The sequence below is a fragment of the Aphanomyces astaci genome (assembly GCF_000520075.1).
Source record: "Aphanomyces astaci strain APO3 unplaced genomic scaffold supercont1.2, whole genome shotgun sequence".
NCBI classification, from domain to species: domain Eukaryota; phylum Oomycota; class Saprolegniomycetes; order Saprolegniales; family Verrucalvaceae; genus Aphanomyces; species Aphanomyces astaci.
Window position 1 is genome coordinate 1902260 of NW_009798265.1, and position 20906 is coordinate 1923165.

The 20906-nt window shown below is 50.9% G+C and overlaps 8 protein-coding genes across 11 annotated transcripts; 5 read left to right on the forward strand and 3 right to left on the reverse strand.

Moving 5' to 3' along the window:
• The first annotated feature begins 2579 nt into the window (after positions 1-2579).
• H257_01564 (hypothetical protein) lies at positions 2580-7866 on the forward strand. 3 transcript variants are annotated; one of them, XM_009824830.1, is made up of 20 exons: positions 2585-3262; positions 3319-3528; positions 3578-3696; positions 3750-3823; positions 3882-4103; positions 4149-4238; positions 4327-4583; positions 4659-4860; positions 4927-5138; positions 5181-5306; positions 5378-5537; positions 5582-5736; positions 5805-6046; positions 6095-6318; positions 6378-6509; positions 6560-6713; positions 6769-6951; positions 7005-7106; positions 7156-7362; positions 7417-7866. In XM_009824830.1, the coding sequence occupies exons 1-20, from the start codon at positions 2599-2601 to the stop codon at positions 7804-7806; spliced, it is 4125 nt and encodes a 1374-aa protein (XP_009823132.1). In that variant the 5' UTR covers positions 2585-2598; the 3' UTR covers positions 7807-7866. The 3 variants fall into 3 exon arrangements, with proteins under 3 accessions (XP_009823134.1, XP_009823132.1, XP_009823133.1); XM_009824831.1 differs by having other exon boundaries at positions 7156-7866; XM_009824832.1 differs by lacking the exons at positions 7156-7362; positions 7417-7866 and having other exon boundaries at positions 2580-3262; positions 6378-6713; positions 7005-7144.
• H257_01565 (hypothetical protein) lies at positions 7849-8815 on the reverse strand. Its single transcript, XM_009824833.1, has 4 exons — positions 8549-8815; positions 8385-8502; positions 8244-8330; positions 7849-8198 (listed from the first exon to the last, which is right to left on the reverse strand). Exons 1-4 carry the CDS (start codon positions 8796-8798, stop codon positions 7901-7903), a joined length of 753 nt encoding a protein of 250 aa, XP_009823135.1. The 5' UTR covers positions 8799-8815; the 3' UTR covers positions 7849-7900.
• Positions 8816-8868: 53 nt separating this feature from the next.
• On the forward strand, positions 8869-10087 carry H257_01566. Of its 2 annotated transcripts, XM_009824834.1 has the most exons (4): positions 8869-9177; positions 9224-9393; positions 9440-9690; positions 9743-10087. In XM_009824834.1, exons 1-4 carry the CDS (start codon positions 8889-8891, stop codon positions 10020-10022), a joined length of 990 nt encoding a protein of 329 aa, XP_009823136.1. In that variant the 5' UTR covers positions 8869-8888; the 3' UTR covers positions 10023-10087. The 2 variants fall into 2 exon arrangements, with proteins under 2 accessions (XP_009823136.1, XP_009823137.1); XM_009824835.1 differs by having other exon boundaries at positions 8869-9393.
• A 91-nt stretch (positions 10088-10178) lies between these two features.
• H257_01567 (hypothetical protein) lies at positions 10179-12832 on the forward strand (the record flags this gene model as incomplete). The annotated part of the gene is made up of 9 exons (XM_009824836.1): positions 10179-10316; positions 10375-10494; positions 10603-10896; positions 10965-11078; positions 11141-11283; positions 11332-11531; positions 11578-12499; positions 12556-12700; positions 12752-12832. 9 exons carry the CDS (start codon positions 10179-10181, stop codon positions 12830-12832), a joined length of 2157 nt encoding a protein of 718 aa, XP_009823138.1.
• A 149-nt stretch (positions 12833-12981) lies between these two features.
• H257_01568 (hypothetical protein) lies at positions 12982-14322 on the reverse strand (the record flags this gene model as incomplete). Its single annotated transcript, XM_009824837.1, has 10 exons — positions 12982-13027; positions 13081-13223; positions 13279-13368; positions 13414-13476; positions 13535-13593; positions 13641-13653; positions 13707-13794; positions 13846-13932; positions 14062-14258; positions 14311-14322. 10 exons carry the CDS (start codon positions 14320-14322, stop codon positions 12982-12984), a joined length of 798 nt encoding a protein of 265 aa, XP_009823139.1.
• Positions 14323-14774: 452 nt separating this feature from the next.
• Positions 14775-16614, forward strand: H257_01569 (hypothetical protein). Its single transcript, XM_009824838.1, has 6 exons — positions 14775-14922; positions 14970-15163; positions 15209-15433; positions 15475-15586; positions 15646-15785; positions 15843-16614. The coding sequence occupies exons 1-6, from the start codon at positions 14784-14786 to the stop codon at positions 16197-16199; spliced, it is 1167 nt and encodes a 388-aa protein (XP_009823140.1). The 5' UTR covers positions 14775-14783; the 3' UTR covers positions 16200-16614.
• Positions 16196-19038, reverse strand: H257_01570 (hypothetical protein; the record flags this gene model as incomplete). Its single annotated transcript, XM_009824839.1, has 6 exons — positions 16196-16495; positions 17056-17232; positions 17286-17542; positions 17602-17741; positions 17793-18556; positions 18601-19038. The coding sequence occupies 6 exons, from the start codon at positions 19036-19038 to the stop codon at positions 16196-16198; spliced, it is 2076 nt and encodes a 691-aa protein (XP_009823141.1).
• Positions 19039-20615: 1577 nt separating this feature from the next.
• Positions 20616-20762, forward strand: H257_01571 (hypothetical protein; the record flags this gene model as incomplete). The annotated part of the gene is made up of 1 exon (XM_009824840.1): positions 20616-20762. The coding sequence occupies one exon, from the start codon at positions 20616-20618 to the stop codon at positions 20760-20762; it is 147 nt and encodes a 48-aa protein (XP_009823142.1).
• Positions 20763-20906: the final 144 nt, after the last annotated feature.

Consider the following 20906-nt stretch of genomic DNA (forward strand, 5'->3'; position numbering starts at 1 on the left):
CGGGGGATACGAATAACTGCTGAATTATACGGATGGTAGGACCTGGTAGGGTTTTGGTAGGAAGTGGTAGGAAACAAAAACACCATATACAGGACCGCAGTAAAAAGCACTATTTTGGATCCACGACTCGAATACATCGAAATATAGCATCAAGTTAACATCAATGTTTGTCATAATTTATGACAATGTTAACTATCGAGAAAGTACATGACTTTGTCGTTGAATTGCTCAGCTACGGCTTGTCTGGGCGTGATACAATTAATACGAAAACTGAAGAGATGGCTGCGGGCTATATAACGAGGCGTGATGTGTGGCGATTGCACTTATTTAGCATGCGTGAAGTGACCTCAAACATGCCAAAAAACTGAAATATAGCTTACTTTGGGTGTGATTATATCCCGCAATAAGCATCGTAACACCGTCCATGCTGCTCTATTTCGTAGTATCAATGCTGCTGTACATGCTATCATGTTCTTGCGTTGATCGGTGATCTCTGAGCCACGGAGCAGCACATTAAAGACGCATTTTGGCGAAAACTACAAATATTGCGTGAAAGATGACAAACAATTATTGTCCTCTTGCGCTATAATTTATAGCATACATTGCTATGTTATGTTATAATTTTCTACATTTAAATGTCATATTTTTGAAAGTTATGCAACCGTTTTGTGTGGAGTCAAGCAACTCAGCGCAATCGATTGAGGACGATGCCAATCCTTCAAAATGGCAATTAAAAGTAGTGCACGTTGCTTTCTTCCTCAGGCTGAACTCGATTTGATTCTAGTGCGTTGTATGGTGATGATGAACTATGTATATACTGCCATTTCGTTTGAGGATTGTAAACTTGATCAAGTCCCGCAGCCTCCAGATAAATTTGTCACTTTCTAAGCGATTGTACTCGCATTTTGATAATGAATTAAGGATAACTTTATTATCTTGAAGTATGTATGTGTCGGAGCATTGAAATTCTGTCTTAGGGGTAAGCGGTTACAACAGGCTATGTGTACAGTACTGCAATGTGGCCAGTGTCGGCAAGGTTACTTCAAACCTTATCTTCAATGACTATTATAAATGGCTTCTACGCTGATTTGGCATTTTTATTCACATGACGGAATGAAACACTTAATTGGCCTTTCGGACGGCTATTCTACACCATCAGAAATCGCTTAAACGGATAAAGCATAAATTGGTTAACTTAAGTGTAAGTTATCTTAGAATTACATTAGTTTTTTACGTTAGTCCTATAATAGTATTTAGTACCTGGACGCGCTGGATGTAACCGGTGCGCAATTTTGAAAAGACTGTCTCTCGCTCCCACCGCGGCAATGTCCGCAGCGGAGATTCAATATTGAATATGGTGCAAAAAATGCACTGGAGGGGGCGGGACCAAAACAGCGAGCCTCAAATGAATTGGTAGCATACCAAGCAGCTCGATCGCACTGGCTCTTATAGCCACACTAGGGGCTGAGGACTTTCGATTGGCCTTTTGAGGAGACGCGACAACTGGGAACGCATGGTGTAGTGACTTCACTGTCAGCTCAAAACTGTTTGGTAATTTTAATGGACCTGACATTGAATAGTTTGAAATTTTAAAAACCAATTAACATAATAATAAAACATTGCTTCAAATATGACTTGAAGTTAGTCATAATTTATGGTCAACTTTGTTAGTTAACTAAGAAAGTACGTGGTTTTGACATCGAATATCTCTCTGACGGCTTGTCTACGAGCGGGGTAATGAATGTAGATATTGCAAACTTAGTTGTAGGCTATTGTTCAGAGCTAGAAATATGGCGATTGCAACATTGTAGCATGAGTGATGAGTCCTCAAAGTAGCAAAAAAGCGCAAATATAACATACTTTGTAAGTAAATACCTCGATGAATATAGCTCATAGCGACCTCTATGATATGTCATTATGTAGAGATAATGCTTGTGAACACGCGAATTGAGTCTCGGACATTGGCTCATGTTGTGTGGGTTTGAAAGTGGCTGCCTCAAATATAACATTCCAAGTCGATCAACTTTGTTAGCTATCTTTGCTTCCAAATATAACATCACATAACATCGTTTTGATGTGTTGTTTTAAAAAATTCTATTCACGCCGTGATAAAAATATAATGAAACGGTTTCTTGTTTCGAAGAAAAGTGCCTTTCCATGGACGACCAAATCACTAGCGAAGATGCGACGACGAAGGTTTCTGTCAACAATCAGGTGAAGTGAGAACTGATCCGATCGTACAACATTGCGATTATAGGCATCAGCTCCATCGAGTTCGTTGTACGAATATGATCATATATTTCCCTCACCCTCCGTTAAAGTAACGTTACTTGAATATGTCATATTTCAATTTTAGTTTTACATGAGCTTGCCCGACTGCTTGGCAGTCCGCGCTTGGAGTCAGGAAACCCCTATTCCTAAGTCCGACCAATAAGAAATCAAATGTCCTGTCTTAACCGGATTTGCAATTAGGGTACTTTACTGACGGTTAACTCTTGTGTAATGCTCGCTACAATCCGACACGCCCCATACCAAACTGCCCTATCCGGAAAATGACAACGAAACTGTTCAAAGTACCAATCGTAATCTTCGTCCCAGATGACACACTTGGCTGGAGTGAAAAGCAACCGCGTTCGCTTGGATGACGTCGAAGCCGAGGCTTCATACCATGCGCTGGAGGATGCGCCACAGCCTTCCTGCACAACCTCGGCACGGCCACAATGCCAACGCCCGGTTGACGACTCCCTTCCACCACCAACACTGCCACCGCACTCTATCCAAGAAGCAGTGGAATTGTCCGTGCAATGTTTTGACATCCTGCACAATACGAGCTCCAAGGCGGTCAATCCTCCCAAGAGTCACGTGAAACTTCCCCGGTCCAATGCCATCTGCACGTCGCATTACACGTGGTGGAGCTTCGTGCCCGTGTTCCTGTATCGCACGTTTCGCAAGCCGGCCAACTTTTACTTTTTAACGATCGGGTTTCTCCAAATGATTCCTCCGATTTCCCCCACCAACGGAGTGCCGCTCCAGTTCCTGCCGTTGTCGATTGTCGTCCTCATTGACGGCATCTTCGCCGCCATCGAAGACTACCACCGCCACCGCGCCGACAACGACATGAACGACACTCGTTGTCTCAGGTATAACGTCACCTCCGGCGCCTTTGAGACCGCGGCATGGAAGGACATCGTCGTCGGCGACCTCCTCCAACTGCAAGACAACGACGTAGTGCCCGCAGACCTCGTGGTCGTCGCCACTGACGGTACAGTTTGCTCATATATATATCGGGCTTGAGTGTGTCTTGGGTATACGGTGTAGGCCAAGTGGCGGCGGGGTGCTACATCGAGACGAAGAGCTTGGATGGCGAAACCAACTTGAAACTGCGCGAGCCACTCCTGCAAGCTCAGTTTGACAACGTGGCGGAACCGGACATCGCGGCCATCTTGAACGGACTGGAGTTTGCACACGATCAGCCGCCCACTCCAAACATCCACGTGCATCGAGGCGCCGTCCACTGCCGGATGCCTAGTACGAACAGTGGCAGGGTCACGATATGTTGAAGTCACGCTATCCGTAGACACGCTATCCGTAGATGCGGAGGACAACATGGTCACATTGCCGATAAGTGTGCAACACACTGCGTGGCGCGGATGCAAGATCCGCAACACCCAACGCATCTGGGGCGTCGTGGCTTATGTACGAATGACGTTATCACGATATGTGTCATGATGACATGCCATGTCGTGTAGGTGGGGGTGGACACGAAGCTCATGCAAGGCCTGAAAATTCAAGCGATGAAGCAGTCGACGATCGACAGCGTCACGTATGTCACATATACATATTATGACGTGAGCACGTCATTGTCAGCATGACTTGTGTAGAGACGCCCAGGTCATTTTGCTCGTGGCGATGCTCGTGGTTTTGTGCGTCGTGGGGGCGTCGTTGCACACGACGTGGAGCACGCCGGCCCTTCCATCGTACTTGGGCAGGTCCGCCCCAGACAGTCCGTTCATTGCATCCTTTTTTTACTTTCTCATTACGATGGCGTCGATCTTGCCCATCACGCTCAACGTGTCCATCACCGCCGTCAAGAACCTGCAAGGGTACCAATAGCTTTGCTGTATGTATGATAACGTCATCTGTTGCAGGTACTTTATGACTCGGGACAAGGACATGTTTGATTCTGATCGGAATATGCCCATGCAAGCTCGGAACAAAGCCCTGAACGAACAACTCGGGTAGAGTACACTTATTCCATCCGATACACTTGTGTACCTTCATCATGATATATATATATATATATATATATATAAATATAATCTGTAGACATATCACGCATATTTTCTCGGACAAGACTGGAACGATCACATGCAACAAGATGGACTTTCGCAAATGCACCATTCGCGGGGTTTCATATGGCAACGGCACCACGGCCATTGGACGGGCCGCCGCCAGGGCCCAATGTACGCCAAACAACTCGACCGACGCCACAGACGAAGGCAGTCACGACACTCCAGTCATTCCAAACGTTCGTTTCCAAGACCAGCGTCTGTACGCTGACTTGGATGGCGCCTCGGGCCCAGGTATCTATATATATATATATATATACATGTATATGTTGAAATAATTGATTTGAGGATGATGGGGACAACTGGTAGAGCAAGCAAAGGCGATTCGGTGGTTTTTCACACACTTGGCGCTATCCCACAGCGTGTTGCTCGACGCCCGCCGAGAATTTGCAGCGTCGTCGCCAGATGAGCTGGCGTTGGTGAGCGCTGCAAAGTACTTTGGCTTTGCTTTCGTGGAGCGGCATCCTGGGTCCATCATCGTCCAGCTGGCCCAAGACGGATCCTCCGAAACGTATGCAAGCTCAAGTAGCAATCTTTTCGAGTTGGGAATGTTGTGTGTACGATGATGGGGCTGTAGGTACTACCTGCTGGCTGTGTTTGAGTTTACAAGTGCTCGCAAACGCATGTCGGTGGTCGTCCAGAGTTGCAACGCCAGCCAAGACGTCGTCGTCCTGAGCAAAGGCGCGGACTCGGTCTTATGGCCTCGGCTACGCTCGGATGCGTGGGTGGAAGCCACCAAGTCTCATTTGCACGGATTTGCCACGGAAGGCCTGCGCACCCTGGTTATAGGTCTGTTCTGTCCATTTGTGTGTCTTATGCAAGTATCCCTAGCATCCAAAACGATTGCCTTGGACGAATGGGAACGCTTTTACGCCGAGTACCAGCTCGCCCAAGTGCACAGTGCCGAACGGGTGGAGCAGCTGCAGGATGACATGGAGGACAACCTGACGCTCTTGGGTAATATATACTAGTAGTATATATATATTCGAATGGGATGATTGATGTATATATATACATTGGGGGTGTAGGCGTGACGGGGATCGAGGACCGACTGCAGGACCGTGTGCCAGAAACCCTCGAGTTGCTGTCCAAGGCTGGTATTGGGCTGTGGGTGCTCACGGGAGACATGCAGGAAACCGCCGTGAATGTTGGCTACGCCTGTTCCCTACTCACCAACGACATGGACAGGTGGCTTAGTATAGTATATTATACAATCTGTGACACCGTTCTAGGTACATTGTAAACGCCCACACGTGCCCCACGCGCATCAGCTTGTTGCACCACTTGGACGAGTTGTACAATCGCTTGGTGGGGTCAGCCTCGTCGTTCACTTCGCACCAGGCGGCCATAGTCATCGATGGCACGTCGCTGTCACTGCTTTTGCACGGTATGAAGACTAGTTATAATAGTATACATCTCCTCCTATATAAATATATATATATATACATGTACTAGGCAAGAGTACTCGTACCGATCCAGACTACACCTCGACTTCCACCGACGCGCTGCACTTTCTCCGCGTGGCTCTGCTTTGTCGGGTGGTCATCGCGTGCCGGTGCTCGCCGTCTCAAAAGGCGCGGCTGGTGGAACTGGTCCAAGTGCACTGTGCCGACGCCCGGACGCTGGCGATTGGCGATGGAGCGAACGACGTGCCGATGATCAGCACGGCGCACGTGGGCGTGGGCATCGCTGGCGAGGTCGTTGATTGAGATTGCACTTTGTGGCTAATAAAATGGTTGGTGCAGGAAGGCCGACAAGCAGTCAATTCGAGCGACTTTGCCGTGGGGCAGTTTCACTTTCTCGCGAGGTTGGTGCTCGTGCACGGCCGGTGGAACTACACCCGAGTGGCGCACTTGATTGGGTTTACATATTACAAGAACATTGTGTACTGCATGTCCATGTTCTGGTTCATGCTGACGTACTCGGCGTACTCTGGCGCGTTGATCTACGCCGTGTTCATTCAGCAAGGGTACTATATAACGTCATATGAGCAATATATATATAATATCGAGATATTGCATTACTTAGGTACAATCTATTCTTCACGGCACTCCCGATCATTGCATATGCCGTGCTCGACCAAGACGTCCCTGCTAACATTGCGATGGCCCTTCCGCAGCTGTACCACGTCACAGGACGTCGGCTGTTCGATCGACATCAGTACTGAATTCCCTATTTTTTAATCGACTGAATATATTGATTCTTTGCAGATTTTGGACGTGGATATGCCTGGGCGTGGTGGATTCTGTGCTTTTGCTCTACTTTGTGACGCTGTCCAGCGTATTGGTCGACCCATTCAGCGCCACGACGTCACTTCTTACCCTCGGGGACTTGGGCTGGACTGCGCTTTGCTTGTTTATGAATGTAATGTGCTTCGAGCAATGTCTCATCCCATGCTAATTATCATCATGATGGGTAGATCCGCATCATGCTGGTCGTGTCAACTTGGAATAGCTTCCTCCTTGCTTCGATTGGCATCAGCTTGGGCTTTGTCTATGGCCTGCAGATTGCCATCGACGTCTTGTGGCTGCAAGTGCCTACGTGGGAGGCTCCGTACTGGTGGCTTCTGCACTACCCCATGACGTGGCTCGTTCAGCTGCTGGTATCACCATCTCTTGTTGATCAACACAAAAAGGTGTGAGAGATTTCCCTTAGGTACTGGTGGGGATTGTGATCAAAGACGTTTGGTATGCCGCGTATCAGCGGAGGTTCCACCCCACGGTATTGGACTTGGTGCAATCAGCAACTCCAACCCAGGCACGATTTGCCTTCAAGTACATATTTCCTTCATTGACACAGTTTATAGCGAGCCACCACCGGCCGGCCCTCTCTGGAGTCTCTTCAGTCGATTGAGTTTCCCCCTGTCAAGTGGATTCTGCCACATCTGCACAGTCTGCATGACAATATGGAGCCAGACACGTCCGTCCCCACCGAGCGCATGCGACAGGAGGGCAGCCATCACGGGTTTGCCTTTGGCCAACCTGCCAACATCCTTCGATGGCTCTTGCGCAAAGTACCTACCTACCTTTAGCCATGATATATGAAGTTTCCAACTATAATACTATAGAGCAAGCCCCTCTACGCGACGGCACTTCCTCAACCAAGAAGGTGGGACACGACGTTCCTGCAGTTTGTGCTGGCGTCGGCGTCGGATGTGTTTGAGAATGAGCGGTACCAGCCGTTTCTGGGGTTTGGGCACACGTATCCAGGGCACTTGCTGCCGTCGGACAGAGGCCACTGGAGCAACGCGACTGGTTCTGTCTCGACCAACCAGGATATTTCCACGGCCCTCTTGACTCTGGACGAAAATCCCAACGGCGACGACCACGGATGGGAATACGCGTGGGATTTTTCCCAATTTCCCCAACGAACGTGCCATCGCAAGTTGGGTTTGGTGCGGCGGCGGCGGTGGGTCGTGCGAGACGTGGCTGCTGCACCTGCTTCTACTGCGGTGTAGTCTATATGCTACAGTATATAGTCATATACAAAAAGCATACTGTTGTACTTTGTAAACTGCTTTCATTAACGCCATTACTCGAGTATTCATCAACCTAACGGACGCCACTACTACGCTTTCGAATTTCTTCCCAAGTCGTGGGCGGTACGGCCGCCTCCGTGGTTGGCCCAGAAGCCAAGCTATCTGGAGAGGGCTTTTTCGAGGTTGCGGGGAACCCAAACACGTTTTTGGGGGTCTTGGGCTGCGCTTGGCCAGCGGACGAAGGGGATGGAATAGATGGAGGCGAAGATTGGCGGGGAAATGGCTCTATGGCGGGATTCGACGTGGATTCCCACGACATTTGTCGCTGTTCGCTGGCCTTTTCCAGCCTTTTGGACTCCTCCCATGCAGTTCTACATACAAATCATAAAAAACGCAGAGCAAATATATGCGCATACTGGAGTGAATCCGAGTTGCTGCTGAGGTTGCCCATGCGACGATAGGCTTCCTTGAGGATGATGCTCTGTGGCATTTCGCGCTCGATGCTAAGGACGACCCAGCGTTAGTTGAAGAAGTGCATGGAAGAATGCTGGCCATACATGGCTCGAGCGGTCTTGGCAAAGTCGGACTGGTCGTCCGGAAGGCTCAAGATGTCGACAAAGAACTCTTCCCGGATAGACAAGAGGCCATACACCGCGCCGACGAACGCGCCCGATCCTGCGCCACATGAGTTCGCGCGCATGCGGTTAGGACCTTCACGTACCACCGAGGAAAGCACCGGCGAACTTGCTGCTTGATCGCAAGCTTTTCCACGCCCCTAGGCCCAGCACGCCTCCAAACGCGCCTCCCATCAACGCTCGTGTCTTCCCAATGTCATAATGCTTCTGCGCCACGGCCTTCTCGGCAGGGCCGTCCATCATGATCTTCTCCTTCGGGTCCAGTCCCTTGCTCATAGCGCGGATCACGTGCGGCAGCTCCCGGCTGATGGCCGCGCGCTGGCCTTCGTCGCTCATCTTGTTGAGTGGTCAATTTGGGTTTATCCGGATGCAGTTGTTATCCGGTCAATACCGTTGTTCGACGAATATTTTCGACGACAGGTAGCGATGGAGAAGGATGCAGGAGGTGAGGCGAGCGTGGCCGAGCTGCAGGAGCGGCTGGTGACGTTTAATGGGCAGTTGGAAACGATCCAGTTGCTCCTGACGACAGACCCAGACAACGAAGAGCTCGTTGGGATCGCTGCGGACTTGAAGGAAGTGATCAAACTCACACAAGGCATGGTCGACCACCACCTCGCCCCATCATCAGACAGCGGCGGCCACGCTGCCGATGCCACCGCTGCTTTCCCCGTTGGAACATATGTCGAGGTGCTACGCGAAGGCCGATGGCTTCCAGGTACGTCATCGCCCAAGCTCGTCCGTTATTGATGTGCCACGCGTAGGAATTGTGGAGGTCATCACGCGTGTGCCAGGTGGCGGACATACGTTCAACATCCATCTGTTAGGGCTAAACGTCAAGCAGGACGTAGACTTGACGTCCCTTCGATCTATCGACACCGGATCTGTGCCGCCGCTCAGCGAGGAGTTGATTGACGTGGACGGAGCGTGCTTGGTACTCCTCACTCGGATGTTCTTCAAGGAATTATGCATGCTGTTAGGCCAAGTACTATCTCGATGGCAAGTACTACAAAGCGGTCATCAAGTCAGTCACTCCCTACGGTGTGATGGTGCTCTTTGAGGGATACGGCAACACGGAGGAAGTGCCCACGGCCTACCTCCGTCCACTGGAAACCAAGGCGGCGGCGGCAGTTGCAGCCCCCAAGCAAGACGACACGCTGATCGTGATTCCGGCCAATTTGGCCATTTTGCCCACAGATTCCGAGGCCGAGCGCGATCGCAAGCGAAAGCGGTACATCCTGTTGATCTATGTGCCTTGTGAATATCTCATTTTTCATCTTTAGAATTCGAGCGATCAAGTCGTTGAACCGACATAAGGCCATCGACATTGAACGCAACACGAAGCAGAACGACTGGACCAAGTTCAAAGCCAAAGCCAGCAAGAAGCGCGTGGTGGGCGTGATCTCGAACCCGAAGAAGAGCAGCATCTTCGCGTCCCCCGCCACGGTCGACGGCCGCGTCGGCGTCGTGGGCAGCGACCTCAAGATGACGCGCTTCGACGACCCGCGCAAGAAGTTTAAACTCGTCGAACATACTGAAGACGACAACCCGGCGCAGAATTAGAATACGTACCAACGAAGCAATTATAATACATTACGCTATTATAATTCAGTTCTGGTATACCCGACCGAGTTGGTTTGTAACTGGCAATAAGTACAGTCGGTTACACGATCGTCGAAACGTCATACGCTTGAGGGCAAAATGAGCAATCATGAGACCATGGAGCCTCCAAGTCCGCTCCGCTTGATGGAAATGTCGACGGAGAAAATGATGCAGCGGCGGCAGCAGGCGCCGTCTACACGAAGCGTCCAAACGCTCCAAGCAGAACTAGATAGCTGCCTCACTCGAGATGAAAAGGTCAGCTTGGCAAGATGGACACACAAACATAACATCTATTATGTATATACATGTATAGGAGTACGTAGACGATGTGGTCCGGCAGAAAGCAGCGGCCTTTTCTCGTCAAGTGGCCGCCAAGCGGCGACTGCGGGTCGCAACCAAGTCGCCATCGTCACCGTCGGTTGTCATTCCACAGGTACGAGTGAGTCCCAGCATTCTGCGACTAACGCTACATATGGCTCAGGTTGCACTTAGACGGGTACAGTGGAATCAGAAATGTGTCTGAGCCTGATTCGTAACCCAGGCTTCGTCCGCGAGCACGTTGGCGCCCCTACTGTCCCCCAACACCGCCCCGTCCACCCACCATCGCCGCAACTCGTTGGCGTCTCATCCTGACACGTTTGTCCTGCCATCCTATGATTTGTCATCCAGTCCACCCCCGACGCTGGAGTCGGCGGCCGCTGGAGACAACAAGCCGCCGCCGCTCCTTCCGGTTGAATATCCTCCGCATGATGCCAGTCTTCAGTTGGAACACATGCTGACTCGTGAGGTCTACGCCCAAAAGCACCGGCAAGCGATGGAGCATTTCGCCATCAAGGTACAATCTCATTTCGAGGAATCCTGTCCATTCATTCAGGATGCAGCGAAATTCATTTGATTGACCAGTTGGAAGCCGAGGCAGCGGCGTGGAAGCAAAAGTATGCCGAGTCGGTGGTCCTGTCGATGCGGTCGAGTGCGCTGGAGGCTCAAGTGACTGCATTAAAAGCAGCCAATACGCAGGTTAATATGTATTACGAATAGTAATACTATCACGAAATAACTCATGAAATCCTGCTTTCTAGTTGGTGCGCGAAGTGCAAATTGCCCACGGCAAGGTCGATGACGTGACAGCCCAATTGCACAACGTTCAAGTGGCGTTGGACACAACCCAACGACAGACCCAAGCCATGACCATGGACGTGCTGGATCAGACCCGACTGACCAAGTACGTTCAACCATTAATGATACTATCTGATTTGCGAATTTGGCTTAGCAACGAGTTTGAAGAGCGACTGATCCAGGAGCAACTCACGAGCGCCGAGTTGCGGGAAGTGGTGCAGCACTGTATGCGGCAGATGGAGGAATTGTCCTTGAAGGAGCTGATTCCGATGGCCAACATGCCAGCCCCGGTGGATGTGGAACCCGCCAAAGGGCGTCGGAATGGCGGTCGTCGACTTGGGATTCGAAAACGAGGTAAGACACAACATATCCATGGACGCATGTCGGACGATGCGTGTAGATGCGTTGGTGATCCCGCGGGTGCGCGGCACGGACGACTATATGCAAACCTGTCCATGGATGTTCTACCGCAGGCTGTTTAGCCCCCTCAGCAACGAGACGTGGCCGGTCGAGTTCCAAGACCGAGTGTGGCAAAGCCGATCCGACGCGGCAGTGCACCAACGGTGGATGGACGCCGTGGTAGCCACGTGCAGCCTCCCGGACGAGTTGCTCGCATTGTGGACAGCCACGTCCGTCTTGGAGACAACCAACGCGCTGTGGGTGGACAAGCAGCTCGACGACAGCCGACACGGAGCAGCCAAGCTACCGACGCAGAGCCTGCCCATGTTCATGTGGAGCTGGTTCCTCCAAAAGTTCAAAAGCCGGACTGTGGCCGCGGCCCAGTTGTACCTCTTCACGGTGGGGCTCATCGAACACAAGGGTGCCCATGCCCGCGTGGAGGTGATGGCAACCCTCATCGGTCTCTCCGGCGTCAACGTGTACCTGCCTCGGCTGGCCGACTGCCTGCTGACAGTCGTCGGGGCCCTCGTGCCCCTGCCGACGCTCGCCGGCGTCCTCGCCACGTCTCTGGTGAAACCTGCCGTGTTTGACATGGCAACGGTCGAAGAAGCGCTGGCCGAAGCGTTCGTGACCGTCGATCGAGTAAGCAGTGGCCCTCTCAGCGAGTTTCTTCGCAATCATCCGTTCGACCGCATCGTCGTGTCTGCCGAGTCTGCCGACCGAATCGCCGACATATTGGGGGCGGAAGCGACCAAAGCCAGCCACTTGGCGCGGACGACGTATTGGGCAGATGATGACGGCGTCAGCACTTCGCGAAGTGCGTTGAACACGACGCGGACGACGATTTCTACTGTGCGCTCGACAACCACTTATTCGACCAACTTGATGTCGTCCCGTCGCCACCAGAGCCTCCGAGGGAAAACGTGCGTTCACGAGCATGCAAAGTCAGGTGTAATATGGGGTTGGTGGTGGTGGTTAGGGTCCACCTGCAACTTGAAGTGGTGCTACGATTGGTGGTCCATGTATGGCTCCATCAGGCCACGCAAGACTTGGATGCGTTGATGGCTACGATGCAGCACGAAGACTCGTCCGAAGCCCTGGACTTTAAGGAATTTAAAACGGCGGTGAGAACTGTCATTTCTGCGATGGAGAATAATTGTGTGGTGATGGGGTAGTGTTTGACCCATTTCCCCCATGAATTCTCCGACCGCGAAGTCATCGACATGTACGAGACGGTAATGACAAGTGCAAATTGAACCACTTTGACCTTCACCAAACTACTTACACAGGCGGCGGACCACCAAGCGTACTTTAACCAGAAGTCCCAAGTCAAAAACGTCGAGTTGTATTATTTGGTGCGAGTGCTACTGGCGCTAGGGTACTCGCGCCGAACCGCCAGCGATACTTAAGTGAATGACTTTCGAGTCTGGAGTTGAGGCTTGAGTTTTGGCCTGTGGGTCGTGAGTGAGTGGCTAGAAATGAAGTGAACATGAGTGTATCGTACGGGGGTTGGTGGTTAGAAGGAAGGGGGGTAGCCCACAAAGACGCCTGCTTATAGGCTAAAAAGTGCTGCTGGGGCCCCACGATACAACCAGGGCGACACAACCGACACCACGCAATAGCCTCCGTGGCTGTGAACCGATAATGCTAAGAAAACCCATGTCAACAATGTGGTCCCAGTACACGGAAATTCACAGCGCACCTTGATGATGTAGGCCGCAATGACAGTCCCCGTGCGACCGAGTCCCGCCTTGCAGTGCACCGCCACTGCCCCTCGCTCGCGTTCGCAAAGCTACGTCAACTTAGCCAGCACGCCTTAAACAAACGGAATGGTTACGTTCAGAAACGAGTCGAGGATGGAGTCGGCGGGGGTGCTTCCGTCGGGAAAGATTAACTCTACCTGCATACAACTAATGAACGAATATATGTGGTCGAGGCAGTTAAAATGGATGGTGTACATGGTTCAGTCCAGCGTGGACGAATTTCTTTCGATCGTAACATTGCTCGTTCAATCGAACTAATCACACCATGTTATTCCAGCCACCGCCAAGTTGCCCAACCTACCGACACACGAAACCTACGACAGCCACCTCATTATGTACGAATATTAGCTTCGTTACATCTACGTACCCCCATCGTATTGAAAACTTTGGCATAGTCTTGTGCCAGCATCGTCACTTTAGTCGGCGCAAACTCGCGCCTTTCCATGAGCGGGCCACTGGGTGAAACTCGCGTAAACATTCATAAATTGGAGAATTTGTGTAATAACCTAAATGCCAACACTTTTCCAGGCACGATCCACGTCATGTCTCCGTGTTCGAGTTGTGCCAAGTGGTCGTACGCGGCTGCGTCAAACCTACACACGCCAAAGGTAACTGCAAGGCCGTGGAACGTAGCTCACTTGTCAAAGGACCAAAGCTTGGATTGAATCGCCTAGCTCCAAAGGATAAAGTTAGTTTACTGTTAGTACAATATATCGAAGGACCGAGTACTTTTGCGACTGCAGAGGCACAGTCGGATACGGTTATCCCAAACGTGCATAAGCCAAATGCGGCGTCTCGAAAGGGCGGAAGGTGAAGCCTGTCGAATGGACGGCTGGCAGCTTGTGCGCAAACTCCATGGAATAGGACGGAATGAATGGCCAAGAGCGCGGCAGCATTCGCCGTATGGTGTCTGTGGCCTCTAAGTTGCGTCAGAGAATGGAGTAGGCGACCCAGTCGTCAGGTGTGCGTACCTGGTGTAGCATACGACCTTGGCAGATTGGGTGAAAATATTTAGGCGTAGGGAAAATCGATAAGTCTACATCACCACATGCTACGATTCAAGGCGGTGGTGGTAGCAAAGCGTCACATGCCTGGGCGAGATTGAGTGGCCCGAAATCAGCAAAGAAGCGACCATACTGAAGCACTTCGTCGTCCTGGTCACTGCAATCAACCCATACTTCACCTACATCCATCCGAAGTGAGGCATTGCGTATCCATCGGTGGTATAACGCATTAGGTACCGTGTTTCGAAGCCAACGGAGCTCCGTCGTCAAGGACTGCGAAGTCAATACCTTTACGTACGTGGACTTGATGAAACACAGAGCGACATGACAGACGAGAGGTACCGTCGACGACGGGAAAGCGTATCATTTCGGCAAGGCGAATCACTGACAGTTACGCTTGTAACTGCCAGTCGTTTCACAAGTCATATCCCTGAAAAAGAATGCTGCGGCCGTCGTTTGACGAGGCTGTGACAACCAAGGCGTACGATATGATAGTGCAGCATATTCGCGACCACTGGGACGACCGACATGTGATTGTGGAAGGACTGATGGCAGTCCAACAGTGCATCGATCGAAAAGGTCATTCCAATTTGGCCAAGTTGAACGGGGGGTGACGTCTGAAGTAGGCGGTGAAAGTGACGCCAAATGCTTGGGTGTGTCTGGGGCGTGCGATGTGGTGCTGGACGTCATGGCGGCCAATATGCAAAGCGAGGAAATTCAGTTCTACGGCACCCAGGCCTTTCGTTTCTTAGCAACGTCGTCCAGAAACGTCCTGCGCTTCGAAGCGAAAAGAGGGCTCAACCAGCTCACGCAGTCCTTGGTGCGTTTTTACTATGTTTTGATCGGTGAAGTCACTTATCCGTAGGTGTATTACGTGGCAGTGCCTCGAGTGGTTCGGGAAGTGCTTTGGGCATTGGCAACCCTGTTGGGGGCAAGCGAACCATCTGGACTTGCCTTTCTCGAGGCAATGGACGGGACGCTACTGGTCCTTAAGACGCTTCACCGACATACCGACAACTTGGACATTCAACTGCATGGTTGCCAGAGTCTGTTGTCCATGGCCACACGTTTCAAATCGCGGTTTCGGGAGGTATCAGAATCAGAATATCGAGCTTGTCTGATTCGTATCAGGACGCAATCGCGAGTACCGGGGCGCTCATGAAAGGGCTCCTCGTGCGACAGAGTTTGCCCCGGTCGCTGGTGGTGGTTTGTTTGAAATGCGTCACCGCCATCGCCGACAAAGGTTCGTACATGCGACATTCTATGTGTTGTCCATGCTTAACGATATGAACGTCACTGCAGACTCGGCCACTGGCTTGTTTGCCGATGGTTCGTGGTTTCGGTTCGTGTTTATCACGTACATTGACGACGAAATCGTCGTGTTGGAGGTGGTCCATCTGTATATATTGCTGTGCCACATTGCCCCAACCGTTGCCTTGACGGTATGTTGTTCAACGTTGGCTTCAATGGTTGGTGGTATGCCATGATGGCAATTGTAGCTGTCTAGTGGCGGCGGCCTTGATTGCCTCCACGAAGCCCTGGTGACATATCACAATCACCGACATGAGGCCACCGTGTACGAACTGCTTCGGCTGGTGCGCCACGTGTTTGCTCTGTCTGCGACCCACCAAGACGTGGTTCGAGTGGCTCTTTCGTGTCAGACGACCTACACGACGCACGCGCGCCTGCAAATCGAAGTGTGCTGCATCGTCAGGTTGGCGCTGCCGTGGACGCCGGGGTCGCTCTGGACTACTCAAATTGAAGTGTTGAATCAGCTGATGCAATTGCACCAAACTGACGCCATTCTCCGCCGCGAAGGTCAATACACGAAGACGGCAGTGGGTTTGTTAGGTTAAAGGGAAAAACTATGGATGTCGTCTAACTGGTTCAAGTCCTTCATGTCGACCCGTTTATTGGACGCGGTGAAGATCTGAATGTCGCTGAGCCGAAGGCGATCCACCGGCATATCTGCGACATCGTTGTCGTTCATGCATGAGTGTTTTGACTTGGAAAGTGTAGGGTCCTCCATGCGATGGTGGTTCGAGTGCCCGTGTCGCCTCCACTTGTCTTGGGCGGGCGAAGTCTGGCCGTAGCTCCCTCTTTTGTTGTTGTCGTCCAGTGATTCATCGCTGACGGTGGACGTGGACGTACTCTATGTGGAGTGTCATGACTCTGATTCTTCCCAGTCTGGATAATGATATATATATGTATATATTGCGAATTTTTTTTTGCTATGAACTTCCAAAATTCGCGTATCAATATTGTATCACGCTGGAGTTCTGATTGGTTGAATACACTTGTTCTTTCTGTCCGAGCCAATCAAATCCACTCAAAATTGGATATTAGCCAATAACGTTGATTCGCGATTCGATTCGGCGGCGAGGTTCGATTCGACAGGGTCTGGAAATTTGTACCGAATCCATAATATATATATATTGTTTATTCCCAACTCGACCGACATGGAGAAAATATGAAGCGACAAGCGACTCAACCAAATAAATGTCCAGAAGTCTTCGAGCCAATTAAAATGCAGGCAACCAATATCAAATTTCCAAGTAGAGTGTGACTTCAAATGAGTGCGATTACAATCGCGACAACTTTTGACATACAAATTCACAGTCCAATGAATCGGTTGATAGAAGAGGCATAATATCTGCACACAAGAAGCCACGTTTTGGATAGGGGAAAGAATAAAATAGGGGTCAGTCGTACCAAGAGGCCGTCTAACTTTGCTTGCAACGCGGCAATGTCATGTGGGTTGAGTTTTGCAATGGACGACGTGGAAAACGCTGGAACGCCGTCGCCGGGGTGCTTGCTTCGCAGGGCAGCAAGCTCTACCTGCGACGCGCGCAGGTCCTCGCGCAACGTCGATCGTTCGTTCGAACCTCGCTGGGAATCAGAATATCAGACACGGATCAGAATCAGACCGTGGACGGTCGTACCGGTCGCGCGCCGCCCAACGAGCAATCGTGCAGGTGTTTCATTTGTCGTTTGAGTTGGTTTCGGCGTTCCAGGGCTTGTTTGGCGGCGGCGGTGTGGCCGCGGCTGGACTCGCGCACCACATCCGCCACCGCCACATGCAAGTGCCGTCGGAGTTGTTCCATGCGGTCGTCGCCCCCTTTCGATGCATCGCGGTCATTGGGAACGTTGGGCCGACTAACAAACACGGCTGTATGACGTGGCAGCGTGTCGTCGTCCCCTAGAATTGTCTTTCAAATGAGCTAACGATCGAACGGTGTACAACCGTTCAATACATACAAAAAGAGTCGTCGTCAGTGGCAGACGGCTGCTGGGACGGCGACTCCAGCTGTACCAAGTGGTCTAATCGATGAAGGGCTGTGTCAGACACCGCTGGGGGATGAGGCGGCAGAGTATACAGGTTCAAGTCGCCTTCGTCACTACATACAGTACGAACGTGACGAGGGGCGAGTGACCAACACTCATCCTACCCCAGAATGGGAATGTTGGTGTCGACGCTGCTCCAGGGATTACTACTACTGTGGTTGTGAGATGTTGTTGACGCCGGCGTCGTGGGACCCGGGAACCGGTGGTGCATCTGGGAGCGAAGTTGAACGGATGACGACGATGACGACGACGACGCCGGGGACGACCCGATGGTCGTGGACGGCGGCTGGATGAACTTGATGCTCGGGCCATCGGGGTTCCACTTGACCAGGCACGGGATGCAGAAGACGGTGGTGGGCGTGCCCGCGGACTCTGAGAAGTCGACTGTGCACGCGTTACATAGCACGGCGCTGCACATCATGCACTGGCGTCTGTCATGCTTGCGGGGACGGAAGTGGAATTTGAACGGCGCGTCGCACGATTCGCACTGCCGGCGGGCCCTCGTCGACACTGGCGCCGTCTGCCGCCGGAGCCGCGGGGCCCCCACACGGCGGAGCTTGGCGCAGAGCAGATACTTGTTGAGTTCGCCCATCCAATGTAGCCACGCCGCGAGGGTGGCCGACCTCGGGAGTTTACTGCGCACGTCCGTGCCCTTGAAGTCGACCTTGAACACAGACATGACATCGATGATGCCAGGAGTGGACGAGTTTTCCAATAGCACAAAGCCGGAGCGGTAGATGCCGCCGCGGACGAACCGGTACGCTGAGTGGATGGACGTCTCGAAGGATGGCGGGGCGCCGGGAAAGTCGAGCGAGTGCAGCGAGATGACAACGCCTCGGGTTTCCACGTCTTGGAAGCGTTCACACGACTACAAGATGTATGAGACCTGAAGTTGATATTGTGATATTGTACATGCAACACGACAAAGTCGCGATGGGTCATGCCGTCCGCGCATTGCACTGCCATCCATTTTACGGATGTCCTTCCGTCCACTCGAAGAAGCGTCTGGCTGCCAAGAATGTCGTCAACGAACGTCTTGGGCCCGCGACGAGTCATGTCTGGTAGAGTCTGCGGGATGAACAATGCATCGGCCACTTCCGACAGAGTGCCGTACACACCCGCGACACCACACACGCTGATCACGTTGTCGTCAGTTCCGCTGTTCTTGTCTTTGATGTGAAACAGCTCCATATTGTTGTCCGCTTCCATGACGTCCCATGTCGGCTTGGCGGTGGCCAGCGAGTACGCCATCCGCTTCAAGAATAGCCGCGATTGTTCGGCGATGCCCTGGAGTTGCACTCGCTCCGTACTCGACGGAAACGAGGACGAAATGGAAGGCAGCCTTGGCATCCTAATGGGGTCCATTCCACGTCTATGGCCACCGGTGCCGCCGTCGCGTGCCAGGTTCATTTGCTCGAATATGGCTACCATAGGCAAACACCCAAACATTCGGATTGTACCATGGTACGTGCATTCGTACGTTTTGATACATACAATATATTATTGTTGTAATGTACGCTTATGTACGTACGTACGAGAAAGTACCTACAAATTATCTGAGTATTTACACCGTGGCAAATGCAAAATAACTAACCGTTTCAAAAGTATGAACGTTACTCCGGCGTATCTCATAAGCGCGTTTTGATAGGAAAATCACGCACAAAAACATTTATATTCACTAACATTAGAATGTTAATGTGAGTACAGTACAGGTGGAAAACCACAACATCAGAGTATTTCAAGAGGTGAGCCACGACATCGAAGTAATTCAAAAGGTGAGCTATTTAGGCTCTGAAACGAATGCTAAAACGATGTAACCTAGGGGAGTTAATGATAACCGTTAAGAAAATCTGCAGCACGCGGTAACCCTAACTTACAGTTAGTTTCAGATCCTAGTATTACTGTAGAACTAGCTTACGATTAGGCTGCTAAACCAGCTATCATGTTATATCCTAAGATTGTTGTTTGAACAAGATACCGTACGCAGTACCTCTCTGAAACACAGGACGTCGAAGTAGTAGCACAGGGCTATCCAATAGATGTGAGAACTGACAGAATGAACTCCGACGAATTCCCAATACACAGGCTACCTTCCGAAATACTCGCCACACAGATGAAACAGGGAGCTATTTGGGTATTTGCCTCAAGCTTCCGACTATGTGAATAAAAATATGCCATGGAGATGATTAAAAACGGGTTTCAAATACATGATAAACTCATTAAAAACAGGTTTTAGGTTATAAAACGGATATAAACATTAGAAAAAGGGTAAAAACGTCTAAAAACTACTAGTAAATAGCAGCCAAAAAACCTAATATTCATGTAATACCCTTTTAACGCATGTTTTATTTGTTCCAAAGAGCTTTAAACGTGTTTGGTACCCATTTACTACCTAATTATCCATTACTACGTAGTACTCCCTCAGTCCCACAATAATGATTCGACTTTGGGGATGGTGTACATGTCTTGTCATTATACTCCGGAGTATTTGTAGGTAAAACTCAAATTTATCTGCACCCCGCCCCAGAGCGGATTAAATAGTTCTGATTGGACTACGAGAGCGCGCCAAGAGCTCTAACATGATGTACTTACTTACTGTACATGGACCGCGAAAAATCGTACCAAACGGTACAGAGAACCCCGGAAAAGTCCGACCCCCCCAAAGTATCCGACCACCTGTCTAAATTGATGTAATTTTATTCATCGACGACGCACCTTTGAAATTGAATTTATCCATCACAAGCCAATCACAAAGTAGTATTAATGAAAGTTTATGATTGGCCTATTCAAATTCAAAATTTGAAACGCTTCACTTGACATCATGCCGACGCGACACCGCAAGAAGTCATACTCCATCCACGAAAAGCGAAAGCTCATGGCTATGTTCGAAACCACTGCAACGAGCCATCGCAAGTTCTGTGCGGAGCATGGAATACCTCGAAGTACGTGGATCGACTGGCAAAAGCGCCGCACAGAACTTGCGACGACTCGACGCAACGCCAAGCGCCCAATGTTGGGTGGACAAGGCGCCAAGACCATCTTCCCGTTCAAGTACGAGCTCCTTGCCTTCATGAAGGATGTTCGGCGTGAGGAACATATTCTTACGTCGATGCATATGGTAACCTTCATGAAGCGCAACCACGGGGAATGGTTGGCGTCGTACCGAACAGGCAAGCGCGACGCGTACAAGTCCCTCTTGAAGCTCTGTCAGGAGTTTG

Coding starts and splice junctions, on each gene's coding strand:
- H257_01564 (XM_009824830.1), top strand. CDS start 2,599: ATGACACACTTGGCTGGAGTGAAAAGCAACCGCGTTCGCTTGGATGAC. Junction 3,697..3,749: donor TCTGGGGCGTCGTGGCTTAT/GTACGAATGACG, acceptor CATGTCGTGTAG/GTGGGGGTGGACACGAAGCT. Junction 5,538..5,581: donor CTCACCAACGACATGGACAG/GTGGCTTAGTAT, acceptor ACACCGTTCTAG/GTACATTGTAAACGCCCACA.
- H257_01565 (XM_009824833.1), bottom strand. CDS start 8,798: ATGAGCGACGAAGGCCAGCGCGCGGCCATCAGCCGGGAGCTGCCGCAC. Junction 8,331..8,384: donor GCCAAGACCGCTCGAGCCAT/GTATGGCCAGCA, acceptor GGTCGTCCTTAG/CATCGAGCGCGAAATGCCAC. Junction 8,199..8,243: donor AGCAACTCGGATTCACTCCA/GTATGCGCATAT, acceptor ATTTGTATGTAG/AACTGCATGGGAGGAGTCCA.
- H257_01566 (XM_009824834.1), top strand. CDS start 8,889: ATGGAGAAGGATGCAGGAGGTGAGGCGAGCGTGGCCGAGCTGCAGGAG. Junction 9,178..9,223: donor CGAAGGCCGATGGCTTCCAG/GTACGTCATCGC, acceptor TGCCACGCGTAG/GAATTGTGGAGGTCATCACG. Junction 9,394..9,439: donor ACGTGGACGGAGCGTGCTTG/GTACTCCTCACT, acceptor GCATGCTGTTAG/GCCAAGTACTATCTCGATGG.
- H257_01569 (XM_009824838.1), top strand. CDS start 14,784: ATGCTGCGGCCGTCGTTTGACGAGGCTGTGACAACCAAGGCGTACGAT. Junction 15,164..15,208: donor ACCAGCTCACGCAGTCCTTG/GTGCGTTTTTAC, acceptor ACTTATCCGTAG/GTGTATTACGTGGCAGTGCC. Junction 15,786..15,842: donor CCCCAACCGTTGCCTTGACG/GTATGTTGTTCA, acceptor TGGCAATTGTAG/CTGTCTAGTGGCGGCGGCCT.